This window comes from Aquarana catesbeiana, linkage group LG04 (assembly GCF_042186555.1).
Source record: "Aquarana catesbeiana isolate 2022-GZ linkage group LG04, ASM4218655v1, whole genome shotgun sequence".
Lineage (NCBI taxonomy): Eukaryota > Metazoa > Chordata > Amphibia > Anura > Ranidae > Aquarana > Aquarana catesbeiana.
Genome location: NC_133327.1, coordinates 193,126,377 through 193,144,064, shown reverse-complemented (window position 1 = coordinate 193,144,064; position 17,688 = coordinate 193,126,377). Strand labels below are relative to the sequence as shown.

At 42.7% G+C, this 17,688-nt stretch overlaps 1 protein-coding gene across 1 annotated transcript in view; it reads left to right on the top strand.

Annotated features, from left to right (window-relative positions):
* The window catches only part of DHX36 (DEAH-box helicase 36), a 174,986-nt gene that overhangs the window by 62,974 nt on the left and 94,324 nt on the right, over positions 1-17,688 (top strand). The window contains exons 9-13 of the mRNA XM_073626057.1: positions 3,764-3,845; positions 4,096-4,236; positions 4,674-4,776; positions 7,327-7,414; positions 13,978-14,033. Coding sequence (XP_073482158.1) covers positions 3,764-3,845; positions 4,096-4,236; positions 4,674-4,776; positions 7,327-7,414; positions 13,978-14,033 — 470 coding nt within the window. The remainder of the gene's footprint in view (positions 1-3,763; positions 3,846-4,095; positions 4,237-4,673; positions 4,777-7,326; positions 7,415-13,977; positions 14,034-17,688) is intronic.

The following is a 17,688-nucleotide window of genomic DNA, read 5'->3' as shown; positions in this document are numbered from 1 at the left end:
TGAGGTTACCTGCGGGTTTTTCTTTCTATCCCGAACAATTAATCTAAGCAGTTGTGGCTGCAATCTTTCTTAGTCTGCCTGACCTTGGCTTGGTATCAAGAGATCCCTGAATTTTCCACTTCTTAAAGGAGAAGTACAGCCAAAACTCGTTTGTACTTCTATGGATCACAGGAGTGTCGTTCTTTCTGCACTCCTGTTACCCATTTTCAGCAGACAGTGGGCTGAAGCCTGCTGTCTGCTGACATCACAGAGACCCAGTCCAGGCTCAGGCAAGATTGCGAGAATGAAGTCGGAATCTGCCCACATGCCTGGACCGACACCTAGCTCAGCGGGCTGCTGAGAGCATTCGCTGGCCACTTCCGCCCCCCTCCACAGCCCAGCGCTCCAGTGATGCTGGGGGTGGGGGGCAGAGCAGAGAGCTGGTGACCCTCAGAACCAAGCGATCGGTAGTGTTTGATCACTCGGTTCTCAGTGTTAGAGCCGGCGGAGGACAGAAGCAGCATCAAACCGATGCTGCATCCACCTAGGTAAGTATATTTCTTTAAAAAAATAACCCATACTTCTCTTTTATTAACTGAACAGTACTGACTGGCGTATTCAAAGCTTTGGATGTCTTTTTATATCCTTTTCCATCTTTAAGGATAAGGATCTCTTCCATTACCCTGTTAAGCAGGTCTTTTGACAGTTCTTTTCTGCTTCCCAGGGCTCAGTATCTAGCTTGCTCAGTGCATCCACGTGAGAGCTAACAAACTCATTGACGATTTAGACAAAGACACTAATTACAATTTAAAAAGACCCCACAATTGTGGGAAATTAATAATTTAATTGTCATTTTAACCTATGTCTGTCACCTTGTGTGTCTGTACCAAGGCCAAACATTCCAGGGTATGTCAACTTTTTTTGATTAGGGACATTTAGGTTATTTCTGTTATGATTTAAAAAGGTTTTTCGGTATGATCCGCCATATTTTCAACATCGATGCCAAAATTTCATGATTTCTGCCAGGGTATGCAAACTTTTGAGCATGACTGTATCCAACAACCTAAACATGAATCTGTACTCTGTTTTCCCTGAAAACAGAAACCACAAGATAGCTGGTATTGCCTTTTATAAGCCAGAAAATGTTCTCCTTCCTGATTTATGTTCATGATGTTATTTGGATCTGTTTTCATGTCTAAGCTCTGTTAACTACTTTTCTACTATCCAGGAATTCAGTCTAGTTGTCAGTGAAGACCCTGGGCCCAACAAAACTATACATGTGTATCTGTGCTCACAAAACTAGGAACCTCTGTTTAGTAGACCCATATTGCGTAATGACAGCACATACCTGGAATGTTATCGCTGTGCAGGGGCATAAAAGCTCATGATTCTCCTCTCCAGTGGCAGAGAAGTGCAAAGCAGCTCAGAGCTGCCAGATGCCTGCTACCTTTGCGATTTAGCTTCTTCCAGACACTCCTCACAGGGAACCTACTGGCTGCCTCTTCCCCTCTGCTTAGCGAGGCAGCTTTTCCCAACTCATTCGCCTCTAGTAAGTGTCTGTACAGGTGCTTATCAGAGGGAGTCGGTCCAGTCAGACCAGGCAGAGATATGATACTAAGTTCCATGCCACATTGAAGTTGATTGGTGTCCAAAAGCTGTGTTATTCCTTTTACAAATTTTGCATGCAATTTGTGATTTTACAGTTGAAAATCCTATTCGACGTAGGCAAATTATGCTGCTACCTTGCTAAATATGCCTCACGTATGCTAGAGAACTTTCAGAAGAACAATCATTTATCTGGCCCACTTTCTTTGGACAGGATGTGAAAGCTGGCAGGCAAGTCTAGAAAAGGCAGGCCCCCAGCAACCCAGTGTGTAAAGGGAATTGACGAAGTGGCATCTTTTGTCATCTGGTAGAAATTTCAATTGTAGACGTTAAAACTGGAGTACAGGTACACTTTAAAGTGATATTAAAGGCAATAATTAAAAAAACATGTCATACTTGCCTGCTCTGTGCAGTGGTTTTGCGCAGAGCAGCCCAGATCCTCCTCTTCTCAGTTCCCCCTTCGTTACTCCTGGCCCCTCGCTCCTGTCAAGTGCCATCAGAGCAGCAGCTTACAATGGTGGTACCTAAGCAGACTTGCACCTGAGCCGCTGCTTTGTGTGTCTATTCACACACACATAGCAGCAGGTCGGCCCCGCCCCCCTCTCCTCATTGGCTCACTGGCTGTGATTGACAACAGCAATGGCTCCTGCTGCTGTGTCAGCCAATGAGGAGGGACAGTCCCCGGAGAGCCAAGGCTCTCGCACACATCTCTGGATCTCGATGGAGCTCAGTTAAGTGTTAGGGGGCTGCTGCACAGAGAAGGTTTTTTACCTTTATGCATTCTATGAACCTTGATCCTTTAGAACCCCTTTAAAGCCTCATTTACACTGGCATTTCTGCCTTTAGCTTTTCTAAATGCAGAAGAAGTAATCTGTGAAGCATAAACTACTTTTATTCCTCCCAGATAATTTTTTTCTCCTGCTCTTAGGTATTTCTGCTTTAAAGCAGGTTTGGCAACGATTAGTCGCATTTAAATGGGTTTACACCTGTTTAGCTGCGTTGTCTTATCGGATTCTGGATGCACAGAATTCCATTCTCTAAATGCAGCTAAGCTGACCGCACTTAAAGCAGAACTAAGGACAAAACTTTTTTCCTTAGCTTAGTCCAGAATGGAGATGGATTGGCACACCTGTCAGGTTTTTATTGTGGTCTGTATCCCTGTTAGGGAGATTCACCGTCCCTATTTGTCCTTTTTTACTGTGCTCATCGAAAGTGAAAGTAAAATCCCACATGTTATGTTGTCCCCAGAACAGGAATAGAGGAAACATCTTCCAATTGAGACACTAGTTTTGGTGACACTACGGCCAACCAGGGATTCCCTCACTTTGAAGGGATTCTTCCCACTTCCTGTTTTGGTTATGGTACAGGAAGTGAAGAAAAATCTCCCCAATGGGCCTCGGATGGCAAAAACTAACCTTGCAAGCACTATAACCCTCCCTTGATCCAAAATGAAAAAAAAGTTTTGATTTTAGTTCTGCTTAAAACGCAGGTAAACACACATTGTGAATGGCACCATTGAAAAATCATTATATATTTATATGGCTTTTCGACGTGTCCTCCTAAATGCATATAAATGCAGGTTTGGCATTGCCATTGTGAAAGAGGCATAAGGCCGCCACATTCACACCTGTGCTTTTTAGGTTTGGTGCGTTAAAAAGAAAGTCCTGCTTGTTGCACCTTTGATGTGTTTTCATGCAAATGCAGGTCATATACAGTTCAGCTGTAAGGTATCCAAAGCACTTAAAACGCAGCATGTAATCTGGCCCAAAAGGTTCCAGCTCAGGAAACCAGATCCTGTCCAGGCTTTAAATGCTTCCTTGCTTCATCAAGTACTCTGCTAGTGAGGCTCAACATGAAACAAACTTTACTTTTTCTGTAACTATAGGCTCCATTCACACTAGTGCAACTTGTCATGCGACTTTGGACATAAGTCGCAGCCATTCTTTTCAATGGCACGTTCAGATCGATGCCTGCACTACTTTGGTGGGACTTAGATCCATTGAGTGTAAAGTCGCACTGGAAATCGTGCAGCTTTGGAGTTGCGCTAATGTAAATTGAGCCTAAATATACCGCATTGCTTGTCTGCTTTGATCCAGTAAACATGGCCTTAGACACCAATATGTATAAAACAATTTATCTTGGTGTGAATCAAATGTTATCCATGATTTTCCTTGCACAGGTAAATGTCCAATGCTGCATATTCCTGGATTTACTTTCCCAGTCAAAGAGTATCTCTTGGAGGATGTAATTGAAATGCTAAGGTATGTTTCGTTTGCATTTTTTGCCTTCCACTATAGTTTATTTTTGTAGAAGCTTCTCAAGACAAGGGAAGTATTTCAGTTTGTTTTTATTCTTTATTCAAGACTTGGAATTGACCATAATAATTAACATTTGAGCAATGGAAGCTGTACTGCTAAGTAGCTAGATGCAAGTGGATTAGTGTGTGTGGCCTGAGACAGTGTGACATTTGCAATTCTAGGCCGTTTTTTTTAATGTATGTCATATATTTAGGTATTCCCCTAAAGACAAAGACCGTAAGCCACAGTGGAAGAATAGGTTTATGCAAGGACGTATGATTCGACCAGAGAAAGCAGAAAAGGAGAAGCTGTATCAGGAACGCTGGCCAAGATATGTGCGGGAACTTCAAGTAAAGTATGTTGCTGACATACATAAACTCTTGTACAAACTGTGTTGCCTTTGTACCAGCAGTATGTACTATGTAGTTTTGTTTGGGTAAAAAAGACTTAGTTGATCAAATCCTAATGTATGCATGCAGTATTTTTACTACCATTTTATTTTTTTCAGCAATCAATTTTCTCCTTGCTTTATTACCACATGGACTAGCTGGATTTACTGATTTACGTAATATTTTATTGATGTTTGAGGCATTTTGAATGTAAAAGTCAATTCACAAACATTATTGCTGAACGTTTTGTGGAGAAAATGAGTATAAAAGAGCCCATTTGTCTTGATGAATAGAGCCTCTGTATGCGGCCACTTTTCTTCCTCTGGATGCACCTAAGGTCTGTTTCTTGACTAATACCTCAGCGTTCAGTGTAAGTAACCCTTTCTCTTGTCATTTTCTGTAGGTACTCTGACAGTACTATTCATTCTTTGGAATGTGCGGATGACGAGAAGGTTGATCTCGATCTGATTGCTGAGCTTATCAGGCACATAGTCCTGAAAGGGGAGGTAAGGTCAAACGCCATTATTTTAATACCTTTGATTGTGTAATTTTGAAGTAAACCCAGGTGTTTGTGAAAATTTCTATTTACTTTAGTCTCTGTATTTTCATTTTACAGTTGCTAAATTTATTTCTAATTGAGCTATGTTTAATCAAATGTAACCCTTCATTTATTAAATTATGTACTATATATAATTATGTTCTATCTATTGTATACCAGATCAGCCTGGCAGAAGGCATGGCTAAATTGACCCGGGAAGTCATGGCTGGCTTTAGGCAAAATAGGGTACCAAACAGAGATTATTATGGAACCCGGTATACTGAAATTCTATACTGGTTAGAGGGGTGTCCTAAATGTATAAAATAAAAAGTACATACAAAACTTTTAGGCCTAAGGTGCACATTGGCTTTTGTAGGCTAAGCAAAATGTGAGTCTCTTTAAAGCTAAACCCAAGAACTGCATTTCAATGCATTTTCACCTGGTGATCCTGGCAGTATCGTACTTCCTGTGCTAGGTTGTATTCTACAGAGAAGCAGTGTTGTCACCATAGTAGATAACTACAGGGCACCTCCCACACTCTCAACAAAATGAGAGGTTGTTCTTTAGTCCACAAAGAGAGCTGGGGACCATGCTAATAAATGTACAGAAGAGAGCACAAGAAGTTATCTGCTCAAAAATTTGTCAGGATCAACAGATGTTTCTTGCACCTATTGAACAGATACAGTATAATAAATCACTTTCAGGGGTATATGTAACAGACTTTCAGTTGTTATATACTGACATTGTAACATCCCACTTAGTAGTATAATGCCTCTGATAATTAACAGTATAACAGATACGTTATCCTAAGAGAATATTGTATTGGTTGAAAAGAAAGAAGGGCGAATTATCTAACTGTTGGAATGAGCAATCCGCATACAATATGTCCCCCATATTCAGAAGCATAACACCCCCTCACTGAACATATTGCGTGCATTAGCATGTTGTCCTTTAAGCTTTTTGTGGAGTGAGGCTGTGCTTGACAAGCGGAGTAGAAGCCACACAATATACATCACATTGCACTCCAGTAGAGTCAACACTGTGCACCATATACCCCAGATAATATTAGCACTCTACAGCATGCAGTCCGTTTACTGTTCTGCAATATCCTTCATGTAACAAAGCTGAAGACTGAGTCTCCTCAGTACATTGCAGCCCTGATAGAACTGCTGCACCAAGCATAAAGGCCTAAACTATATCTTGTTTAATTTTTTTAAATTTTGGATTGATTGGTGAGGGTTTAGGGCCCCGACAGGTTTTTTATTACACCATCTTCGTTAGGGAGATACTCACACACATCCTGGTGAACATTGTCAGCAAGTGCCTCCAGAACAAAAAAAATAGAGGGAAAGTTTTCCGACGTGGACACTTGTGCCAATGACAACTTTCTAAAAGGCAATTCCTCTCACTTTGAAGAAATTTCTGCTTTATATATACCTTAAAGCCAAACTACAGGTTAGTGTAAACTTTGCAGTAGGGCTCCTGTACTGACAGGGATAAACCATTGCACTAAAACTGTTTGACATAAAAAAAATTCGTACTGCATATTTTTTATCTCCAGGTCTCTGCTATCAGAAAATCTAGAATGTTTTGGGGGTTTTAAAGTGATATTAAACGTTTATTTTTAAACAAACATGTTATGCTTGACTGCTCCGTGCAGTGGTTTAGCAGAAAGCAGTCCAGATCCTCCTCCTCCTCTGGGTCCCCCTCTGGCACTCTTGACTCCTCCTGCCTTCGAGTACCCCACAGCAAGTCATCTGCTGGAGGGAAGGAGTGGGAGGGGGGTACTCGTGTGGGCTCGATCCAGAGCCACGTTGTTTGCATCTATTGACACACACAGTGCAGCTTGGCCTCGCCTGCTGATCCCTTCTTACTGGATTTGATTGACCGCAGCAGTTACCAAGTCTCACTCTTCTCACTAAGTCCAGTAAGGAGGGGGAGAGCAGCGCCTTTGCTCTCGGGCACAGTGCTGGACCGAGATCGGGCCCTGGTAAGTGTTTAGGTGGGGTTGGGGAGGACCAGCGCCTAAAAGGTTTTTTACCTTTTAATGCAGATATTTTATTAAGGTAAAAAAGCTAGTGGTGCACCGAAATTTCAGCCGCCGAAAATTATCGGCCAAAAACTGTGTTTTTGGCATGCGACTGAAAGAAGAAAAATGCAGATAATGAAGCTGAAAAGGGGGTGGGGTCCGCTTGGGTGTTATCCTTGCATGCCTCAGTCCTCCCCTTCCTCCCCTCCCCTCCTCCCCTTCCTCCCTCCCCCAATTTTAAATTGATGTTATTAATTAAAAAGTCGACTATAAGACAATTTTATATATAAAAATATAAATATTTTTTAAAAAGTGTCATTTTTGGTTTTCGGCAAAGTGCATCCTGCATTTTCAGTTTCGGCACCAAAATTTCCATTCGGTGCACTCCTAAAAAAAAAACGTTTACCTTTACAACCACTTTAAACTTCATTTAGTAGACTCAATTCTCTTTGGTTTCATATTTTCCATCTTTCTTTCCTCTTGTTTCAGGATGGTGCAATATTGGTGTTCCTTCCAGGCTGGGATAATATCAGCACACTTCATGATTTGCTGATGTCACAACAAATGTTTAAATCAGGTAAGCTATTTAAAGCCACCGAGTGCTAAGAAAATGTAACTTGCCATTGCAAACTATTCTGCCTAAAAATTTTTGTAGCTTGGTGGTGTTGTTGATCAGAAGTTTCAGAGTTTTCAGAGAGCGTGACCAAGAACAAGTCTGAGAATCAGGAGTTCTGACTTCTCTGGTCAGCAACTCCTAGGGGTTGATTTACTAAAACTGGAGAGTGCAAAGTTTGGTGCAGTTTTGCATAGAAACCAGTCAGCTTCCAGGTTTTTATGTCAGCTTAATTGAGAAAGCTGAAGTTAGAAGATGATTGGCTACCATGCACATCTGAACCAGATTTTGCGCACTCCAGTTTTAGTAAATCAACCCCATAGTATTGATGATAGAGAAGACCAGAAAACTAACATTCCTTTTCTCGGACATCACGGGACACAGAGCCACAGTAATTACTGATGGGTTATAGGGTATCACTAGGTATTGGACACTGGTCGCACCCTAATCAGGAAGTTCAACCCCCTATATAACCCCTCCCCTTCCAGGGATACCTCAGTTTTTACACCAGTGTCTTAGGTGTTGGACGTGCAAAGATGTCCTGTGCTGAAGCTCCAAAGGGAATATCCTAAGATCCTATACTGGGGCAAGCCAGGCGACCGGATCCATTCAAAGTGTCTTTTCATGGCCGAATTGGATGGTACCCAGGCCTCGTGTCCGAAGAAACGAGGTTTTACCTGTAACGCTTCTCTTTTTAGAGAGCTGGACCCGTGGATCAGCAAATGGCTTTAAACTTCCTAATTTCTGGCGAGGTGCTTTACAGGCCCAGAACTGAAGGATCCCCCTACTGATGGGGGCCCCAGTCTCTGACGGTTTTTCACAAACGGAGCCCACCGTGAGAGGCGAAGGCTGGGTCTGTGTAAACTGAACCCTGCGGCCTGGATAAGGTAAGAGGAGATTCCACAGAATTTTAATTCTAGTGGCTCTTCTCCTTTAAGGTAAATGCATGCTGTGCCTATTGTGACCACCGGGGGCTGCCAAGAGCACAAACCTTCTCATGCTTGATTCTGTCTCAGCGTCCGCTGCACAGGCTCTCCCTCCAGCTCCAAAGGTAAGATGGTGGGGGGTTTTCTCTGCTGGGATGGTCCCCCCAGGCTAGGGAGAGGCTCAGGTATGCTGTAAGGCGGGTGAGACCGCACTGTCACAGCCGCTACCGCCGCCGCCACCGAAGCCGCATTGCGATGCAGGGCCCATCACTGCCGGCCTCCTCCGTATTCCCCCACCCCCAGCCTTCCTTCAGGCTTGCCAGGAAGGGTCGGCTCGCGCGGGGAAGCGCTCGTTTTTCAAAAACGAGGGGGGGGGAGGGGGGGCGGGGCGTCAGCAAAGCATCAGCGTGCTCAGACGCCCACAGTGCCAAAGCATGGCTATTTAAAGCACACTGTACAGGTGCTCTGAGCCTTGGAGGGACACAGAGCTGACAGTCACATGTAAGGTGGGACACAGGCATTCCCCTAGGCTGCATTTACTAAAGAACACCGGATTTGGGCATTTGGTAGCAAGGCTTTTAGCCAGACTACATCGCTTAGCAGTCAGTGTTCGTTTTTGATACCTCACACCTTGTTGCTTTGCACTATGGGTAGAAGAGGTTCAAGCACCCCAAGAACCAGAGGCACTAGGGGGTCTCGTTCAGGTTCTGAGGACCCCCTGTCTGCTACACCATCCCCTCCTGAGGGACCAGGGGCAGCTGGACAGGGAGAGCCATTGGGGTTAGGGGCTACATCTGCTGCCGGCACTTCAGCCCCTGTGTACATTACACAAGAAGTTTTTTCCTCAACCATTTCTGGATTAGAGAAAAAACTAATGGCCGTGATTACATCTTCACTCAGTGGAAGAAAACGCACAAGGCCTTCCTCTGCTCCCCAAGACCCTCAGTCAGAGGAGCTCTGGGATAAAGGAGATGAATCCCTTTCAGAGGATCGGGATGGGACAGATGATTCCTCTTCGGGGGAATCAGGTGGAGAGGGACCCTCTGCGACTTCCCAAGAGGAGAAAGTCTTAGTGCAGATCCTCACTGGTTTGGTCCGTTCCACATTTAAGTTGCCCAGACCTGAAACTGTTACAGAAACCTCTTCTGCTTTGGGGTCACTGAAACCTTTCCAAGCAGCACATGCTTTTCCTGTTCATAATTTACTTGAAAAGCTGCTTTATTCTGAGTGGGATCACCCAGAGAAGCGATTTCTTCCGCCGAAAAAGTTTTCTACACTTTATCCTATGGAAGAAAAGTTTATTAAGAGGTGGGGAATACCGGCTATTGATGCAGCCATTTCCTCTGTAAATAGTAATCTGACTTGTCCTGTAGACAACGCTCAGATGCTCAAAGATCCTGTGGATAAAAAGATGGACTTCTTATTGAAAGATGTTTTCTCTTTAGCAGGATCAGTGGCCCAACCTGCAGTAGCAGCGATTGGAGTCTGTCAATACTTAAGAGATCATGTTAAGCAGGTCATCAAAGTATTACCTGAACAGCAGGCCCAGGGGTTTGCTAACCTTCCTGCGGCTTTATGTTATGCTGTTGACGCCATTAGAGATTCTATCGTGCAAACCTCTCGCCTATCGCTTGGGTTGGTGCATATACGTAGAATCTTATGGTTGAAAAACTGGTCAGCCGAAGCACCATGTAAGAAGCTCCTGGCTGGGTTTCCCTTCCGTGGTGAAAGGTTGTTTGGAGAGGACTTGGATAACTATATCAAGATGATCTCCAGTGGGAAAAGCACTCTCTTACTTGATAAGAAGAAGAGTAAGCGTCCCTTTTTTAACGGACTCTTTCCCCAGCGCCAGGGGCATCAGCCTCCAGGCAGTCACGACGGTCTCCTCCATCTGGGGCAAGAAACAAGAGTCAACCCCAGGGACACAAGAAATCCTGGGGGAAAAGGTCTTCTAAACAAGACACTAAGACCTCTTCATGAAGGGGCGCCCCGCTCGCTCGAGTGGGGGGAAAGACTGCTGCAGCTCTCAGGGCCCTGGCAGAAGGACTTCCAGGACAGATGGGTAATCTCCACGGTAACCTTAGGGTACAGACTGGAGTTCCAAGAATGTCCCTCTCCTCGTTTCCTCAGATCAGGTGTTCCCAGAAAACCAGAAGAGAAGCAGTCGCTCCTTCTAGCGATAAAGCGACTTTTGTCGCAAGAGGTCATTGTGGGGGTTCCCACAAAGGATCAAGGATTGAGACACTGTTCCAATCTTTCTATGGTCCGAAAACCAAATGGGGACGGCAGACCCATTTTGGATTTGAGAGATCTGAAACGATTCCCAAGGATGCAGTCCTTCCGTTCCGAATCAATTCGGACAGTAATCTCCATCCTGCAGGGAGGAGAATTTCTGACATCTATAAGCATCAGAGATGCAGGCCTACATGTGCCCATTTTTCCTGCTTAACTGATATGTCTGCAGGCAAAGATCATTGCTCTAAGGGAGCTGATTCTGACAGTCGGGGCCAAGAAGGGTCTTTCTGTCCGCCTTTGTATGAGGCTGCAGGGGAAGATGGTGGCTTCATTCGAAGCAGTTCCCTATGCGCAGTTCCAAGCAGAACTGTTGCAACACAGTATTCTGTTGACCTGGAACAGGAAGGTGCAGGCATTAGACTTTCCAATGCACCTGTCGCATGCGATGCGTCAGAGCCTCAGTTGATGGCTCATACCCGAAAACCTACAGAAGGGGAGATCCTTCCTACCGGTTGCCTGGGATCCTCTTGCAGGCAGGACGGATGCGTTGGTGATTCCGTGGCATCGGCTCTCACCGATTTATGCATTCCCTCCCATTCTGCTACTGCCACGGCTCCTTCGCAGACTCAGGCAAGAAGGGAAGTCGGCACTTCTGGTGGCCCCCGTTTGGCCCAGAAGAACCTGATAGGCAGAAATAGCAGGGATGATGGTGGGTTCCCGGTGGACCCTACCGATACACCCAGACCTGTTAGCTCAAGGTCCGGTGTTCCAGCCTGCCTTACAAATGCTAGATTTGAAGGGTGGGCTATTGAATCCCACGTTCTGAAAGATCGTGGGCTTTCAGGTCCTGTCATATCTACCTTGATCAATGCAAGGAAGCCAGTTTCCAGAATGATTTATCATAGAGTCTGGAAAGCTTATGTATCCTGGTGTGAATCCAGGGGTTGGCATCCCAGGAAATATGTCATAGGTAGGATTCTGGATTTTCTACAATTAGGATTAGAGATGAAGCTGGCCTTGAGTACCATCAAGGGCCAGGTTTCGGCCTTATCAGTGTTGTTTCAATGGCCGCTTGCTTCGCATTCTCTGATCCGAAACTTTATGCAGGGGGTGATGCGTCTTAATCCTCCGGTTAGGGCGCCCCTAAACCCCTGGGACTTGAACTTGGTTCTATCGGTGTTACAAAAACAGCCTTTTGAACCAATACGTCAGATTCCTTTGGTCTTGCTGACGAGGAAACTAATATTTCTGGTAGCTATCTCTTCTGCTAGAAGAGTATCAGAGATAGCAGCTCTTTCCTGTAAAGAGCCTTACTTGATTATACACAAGGATAGAGTGGTACTGCGCCCTCATCCTAGTTTTTTACCGAAGGTGGTTTCAGATTTTCATCTAAACCAAGACATTGTGCTACCTTCCTTTTTTCCAGAACCTTGTTCTTCGGAAGAAAGGTCATTACATTCTTTGGATGTAGTAAGAGCAGTCAAGACCTATCTGGAGGCAACTGCTCAGATTCGCAAGACGGATGTCTTGTTCGTGCTGCCGGAGGGTCCCAATAGAGGACAGGCAGCGTCAAAAGCGACCATTTCTGAATGGATTCGACAGTTGATTATTCAAGCTTACGGTTTGAAACGGAAGGTTCCCCCGTTTCAGATCAAGGCACATTCCACAAGGGCTATTGGTGCTTCTTGGGCAGTGCATCACCGGGCCTCTATGGCTCAGATCTGCAAGGCCGCAACCTGGTCTTCGGTTCATACATTCACCAGATTCTATCAGGTGGATGTGAGAAGGCATGAGGATATCGCCTTTGGGCGTAGTGTGCTGCAGACAGCGGTACAAGGTCCTCAGGTCTGATGGCACCCTACTTGGTTGTGATTCCCCCCCCCCTCAGTTGGCATTGCTTTGGGACATCCCATCAGTAATTACTGTGGCTCTGTGTCCCGTGATGTCCGAGAAAAGAAAATAGGATTTTTTATTACAGCTTACCTGTAAAATCCTTTTCTTTCGACGGACATCACGGGACACAGAGGTCCCGCCCCTCTTCTAATACACCTATACTGCTTTGCTACAAAACTGAGGTATCCCTGGAAGGGGAGGGGTTATATAGGGGGTTGAACTTCCTGATTAGGGTGTGACCAGTGTCCAATACCTAGTGATACCCTATAACCCATCAGTAATTACTGTGGCTCTGTGTCCCGTGATGTCCGTCGAAAGAAAAGGATTTTACAGGTAAGCTGTAATAAAAAATCCTATTTTTTGGAAGGTCAGCAATGAAACTCATTACAGGTTTCCTCTAGTTTGTAAACCTTTTACTGTATATTAAAACAACATGACTTATGTATTTTAGGGTGTGTGTAATGTAAAAATATATGTACAAACAAGGCCATGGATAAATCCAAGGAAAAAAACAAGCTTTCTTACCAACCAGCTCACAGACAACCGAATCAACCTGTCTAACAGTATGCGTTAAAAACAGGGGTTTAGTCTGAACACATTTGCAAATGCACGCGTAAGCTACAGAGCCTTGCCAAGGTACCCTGGTATCTGTAGTCCCTATCACTAACTAATGAGTGACCCCACAGTGGATGCACATGCATTCTGATGGATAGGTGGAGGGCAGATGGTCTGAAGGGGAGCCCTTAAAGATACAGGAGCACACTGAGCACCCAGCATATAGCTCAATGGCTGCGAAGGTGTCAGTGCGTTGCCTGATCAATACACAGTGATAGAAAAAAGGGGATCTCTGCCCCTACCTATAGCTGGCCATTACAGTAAGCAGCATTTTTTTCCTTTGATTTATCCTTGGCCTTGTTTGTATCTTATGTGCCCTCCAATGCTGCTTACTGTACTGTAATGTACTGTAATTGAGCTACATGCTGGGTGCTCAGTGTGCTCCTGTACCTTTTAAGAAGGGGTGGGGCTCACCTTCAGACCATCTGCTCTCCACCTATTCATCAGAATGCATGTGGTTCCACTGTGGGGTCACTCATTAATGATAGGGACTACAGATACATGCATTTGCAAATGCGTGCAGACTAAACCCCTGCTTTTAACGCATACTGTTGATTCGGTTGTCTGTGAGCCAGTCGGTAAGTAAGCTTGGATTTTTCCTTGGATTTATCCTTGGCCTTGTTTGTATCTTATGTTGCCCTCCAATGCTGCTTACTGTAATGGCCAGCTATAGGTGGGGACAGTGGCCCACTTTTTTTGTAAAAATATATGTAGTTGGAACCGGAAAGCACAATCTGGGGCAGGCAGTAATATGCAGGTTTATGCAGTTAGCCTATACATATGTAGATTTCTTCCAAGTTTGCCTAAAGCTTTTTTTGTAGGTAACTCTGATCTCTAAAATATCTTCTTTATTTGCAGACCGGTTTATTATTATCCCTCTGCATTCATTAATGCCAACTGTGAACCAAACACAGGTATGCTGTGTGCTTCTCCAGTGACTTCAGTTTGATCGTGTGAGAAATTTTTTTGGAGATGTGGGACTTTATGGGTGCATTGCAACGCAAACATTACTCGAGAATGTATGTAAAAATATGTACAAAATTTATTATAAAATGAATAATATCATAAAACCGATGCATACAATACAGTAATAGCCATAGGTGTTCGCAAGCATCCTATTATTGACAATGATTTACTGTAATCACATTCGTGTTTTCATCACGTTCATGTTTTCTACATGTTTCGCCATATGACTTCCTCAGGAAAGAACGTGAAGATGAATTTATTAAATATGAAGACTTATAGTCAAAGAACTTTAAATGTGCACAAGAAACAAAACATTAGTACACCAAGAGTAAACAAATCATATATTCTTTATACACATATGGCTGCAGTTGTACACATGGCGAGTAACACCTAATAAAAATGATGTTTCTACCTCAATGACTGAGTATGGGGACCTGGGTGAAATTTAAAATGTGAATAGGGAGAAACATCATTTTTATTAGGTGTTACTTGCCATGAGTACAACTGCAGCCATATGTGTATAAAGAATATATGATTTGTTTACTCTTGGTGTACTATTTTTTTTTTTGTTGTGCACATATAAAGTTGTTTGACTATAGGTCTTCATATTTAATAAATGAATCTTCACGTTCTTTCCTGAGGAAGCCATACGGCGAAACATGTAGAAAACATGAAGGTGATGAAAACACAAATGTGATTACAGTAAATTATTGTCAATAATAGAATGCTTTCGCACACCTATGGCTGTATTGTATGCATTGGTTTTATGATATTGTTCATTTTATAATAAATTTTGTATATATTTTTACATACATTCTTGAGTAATTTTTGCGTTGCAATGCACCCATAAAGTCCCATATCTCCAAAGAAAATTCTCTCTATTTTCTCTCTATTTCTAAAGGGACGTTGGTGCCATACTGTTTGTAGATTTTGATACTTGCCTCTGTCCATACATTTGACTTCAGTTTGATCATGTTGATATTCCAGCTTTGTTGCAGCACTTTGGATTCTCTGCCTTATCTCCCCTTTTCCCCAGGCTATCAGAATTCAGCTATAGTTTTAATATTTCTAATTAAAATCATGTCTATTGGTTTTATCCTGTAAGGCAATGTTAAAAGTTTAGAAATCAATCACAGTTGCATAGTTAGGTTGAAAAAAGACACAAGCCCATCTGGTTCAACCAAAAAAAAAAATACAATCCCATATACACAAGCCTATACCCACGGTTGATCCAGAGGAAGGCGAAAAAACCCCAGCAAAGCATCATCCAATTGGCTATAGCAGGGGAAAAAATTCCTTCCTGATCCCCCGAGAGGCAATCAGATTTTCACAATTCTTTCTTGCGAAAATTAGTATAGTAAACAACACTGCCAATCCCCGGTCTTATTTTTATGGAAGAATCAATGTTTTATTGTCTACTATAGATGAAGAACCACCTTCTTTATATACTAGATTGGTTTACAAAATGAAATCTATATTGGTATAGTACAGGGGATCTCTAAATGTTTGTCATAAATTGCATATTGTATGAATAGCATAGTCTGGTTGGTGTCAGATACTCCCTGTACTAGGTTTGTGCTTTGCACCACTTTTTTTATCAACCGTTATCGTGTACACAATTTCTACAGAGGTTGTGTTGGGAAAAATATATTGTGGGCATTCTCACACATTGGAGTAAGCTTTTATATTGAAAGTAGGGCTGCAACTAACGATTATTTTCAAAATCGATTAGTTGGCCGATTTTATTGTTTCAATTAATCAGAGTAATAACCTTAAAAAAAGTGTGGTGTCTAATATCGTTTAAAAAAAAAAAAAAAAAAAGGCAATTTATTCTTAAATATCTCTATGCAGTGGTAAATATTAATAACCAACTATATGGTTATGGAGCAAAATCTGTAATCCGCTCTGAGAATAACAGACAGAAGAGATATACTATTAGAGGTTGAACCTGGTAAATATCAGACTGTAATCAAATTATATATATATATATATATAAAGACTGTTTTGCTGATTTTCAGACAACTGTAATATATTATGTATGACAGACTACCTTGTCGTAAGCAGGTGGCTTGATAAAAGCTACTGCTGTCACTTATGGTGGCAATACAAAATCAATGTCTTCCTTCAAAAAAAAATTCATTGTAAGAACGTTCATTCGATTTTCTAATCGTTAGTGGGCTTAAATCAATGTTTGTTTTCGACCACAGTGATGGGAATATTCGAAGGAGCAGAATAGAAAACTTCTTGGTGAAAGGAATTTGCAGACAGTGTATGTGATTTTTGTTTTAAAAATTTCACTTGCTTTTAACATTCAGTTTTTAATGAATGTAATTTCTAAAGGACAAGGATTCTTCGTAATGAATATTCTCGTCCGAAAATTGATACGGGTATGGCCAGCATAAGGCTCAGTTCACTCCTATGCAGTTCGCTTTTGATCCGTTTCTGCAGTGCTTTTTGCTGTGCGTTTTGCTATTTTGCACACGCGATTTTGATGCGATTTGCGTTTTGCATTTTTTTATGCTTTTTTTTTTTGGCCAATTTGTTGTTGGGCAGATTAAAAAAACACAAATTGCGGCAAAATGCACTACATGCTTTTCTACAGCTTCTCTGTTGATGTCTATTGAATCAAACGAGCAAAAATAGCACCGTTTTGCCTTTAAAAAGAAACCCTGACCCTTTCCAAATATGCAGCGGCTGAAAAAAAGCCTAGATGTGAACGTGTCCCATAGGAAACCATGTAATATTAACTGTAGTGTGTTTCTGCAAAAAGCACCAAAAAACGCATAAGTGTGAACCAGGCCTAAGACATTTAATAGCAGCAGCATGCTTTTTTTTTTTTTTTTTTTTTTTTGTATCACCTGTCATAATGGGGTTAAAAAAAAAAACTAAACTTAGCCATTTAATAGTACAAAAAAGAGCAGATAATCACTACTATAAGGTGCTCATACTGTGTAACAGTGAAGGTAATAAAATATATTACTTATATATATATATATATATACCCAGATGTAGGATATATGGGCATTTTAACTAGGAGTCAGTCATAAATCTATATGAAGGGTGGAAGAGTGAGAGACTTTTTTTATTTAATCGATATGATCATTTTAAATATAATGCACAATACTGGTAAATGTTCACTTTTTAAATATAATTGTAATGCCTTATATTACCACCAGTCTATCAGCCTCCACCTTCTCTGGGTTCAGATGCTGATTTTTATCGTGACTGCGACATGGTGGACGCATCGGACACTTTTGACACTATTTTGGGACCAATGTCATTTATACAGCGATCAGTGCTATAAAAATGCACTGATTACTGTGTAAATGACACTGGCAGGGAAGGGGTTAAACACTAGGGGGCGATCAAGGAGTTAAGTGTGTCCTAGGGAGTGATTCTGACGGGGGGGGGGGGGGGGGGGGGCTACCTAGGACGTGACAGGGAGCAGTAGATCTCTGTCATGACACAACGCAGAATGGGGAAATGCCTTGTTTACATAGGCATCTCCCCGTTCTACTTCTCCACACCACGGGACCCACGGGCACACTCCCGCGGCGGGCGGCAAATTTAAAGGGACGTAGCTGTACCCTTATTTGCCTGCCT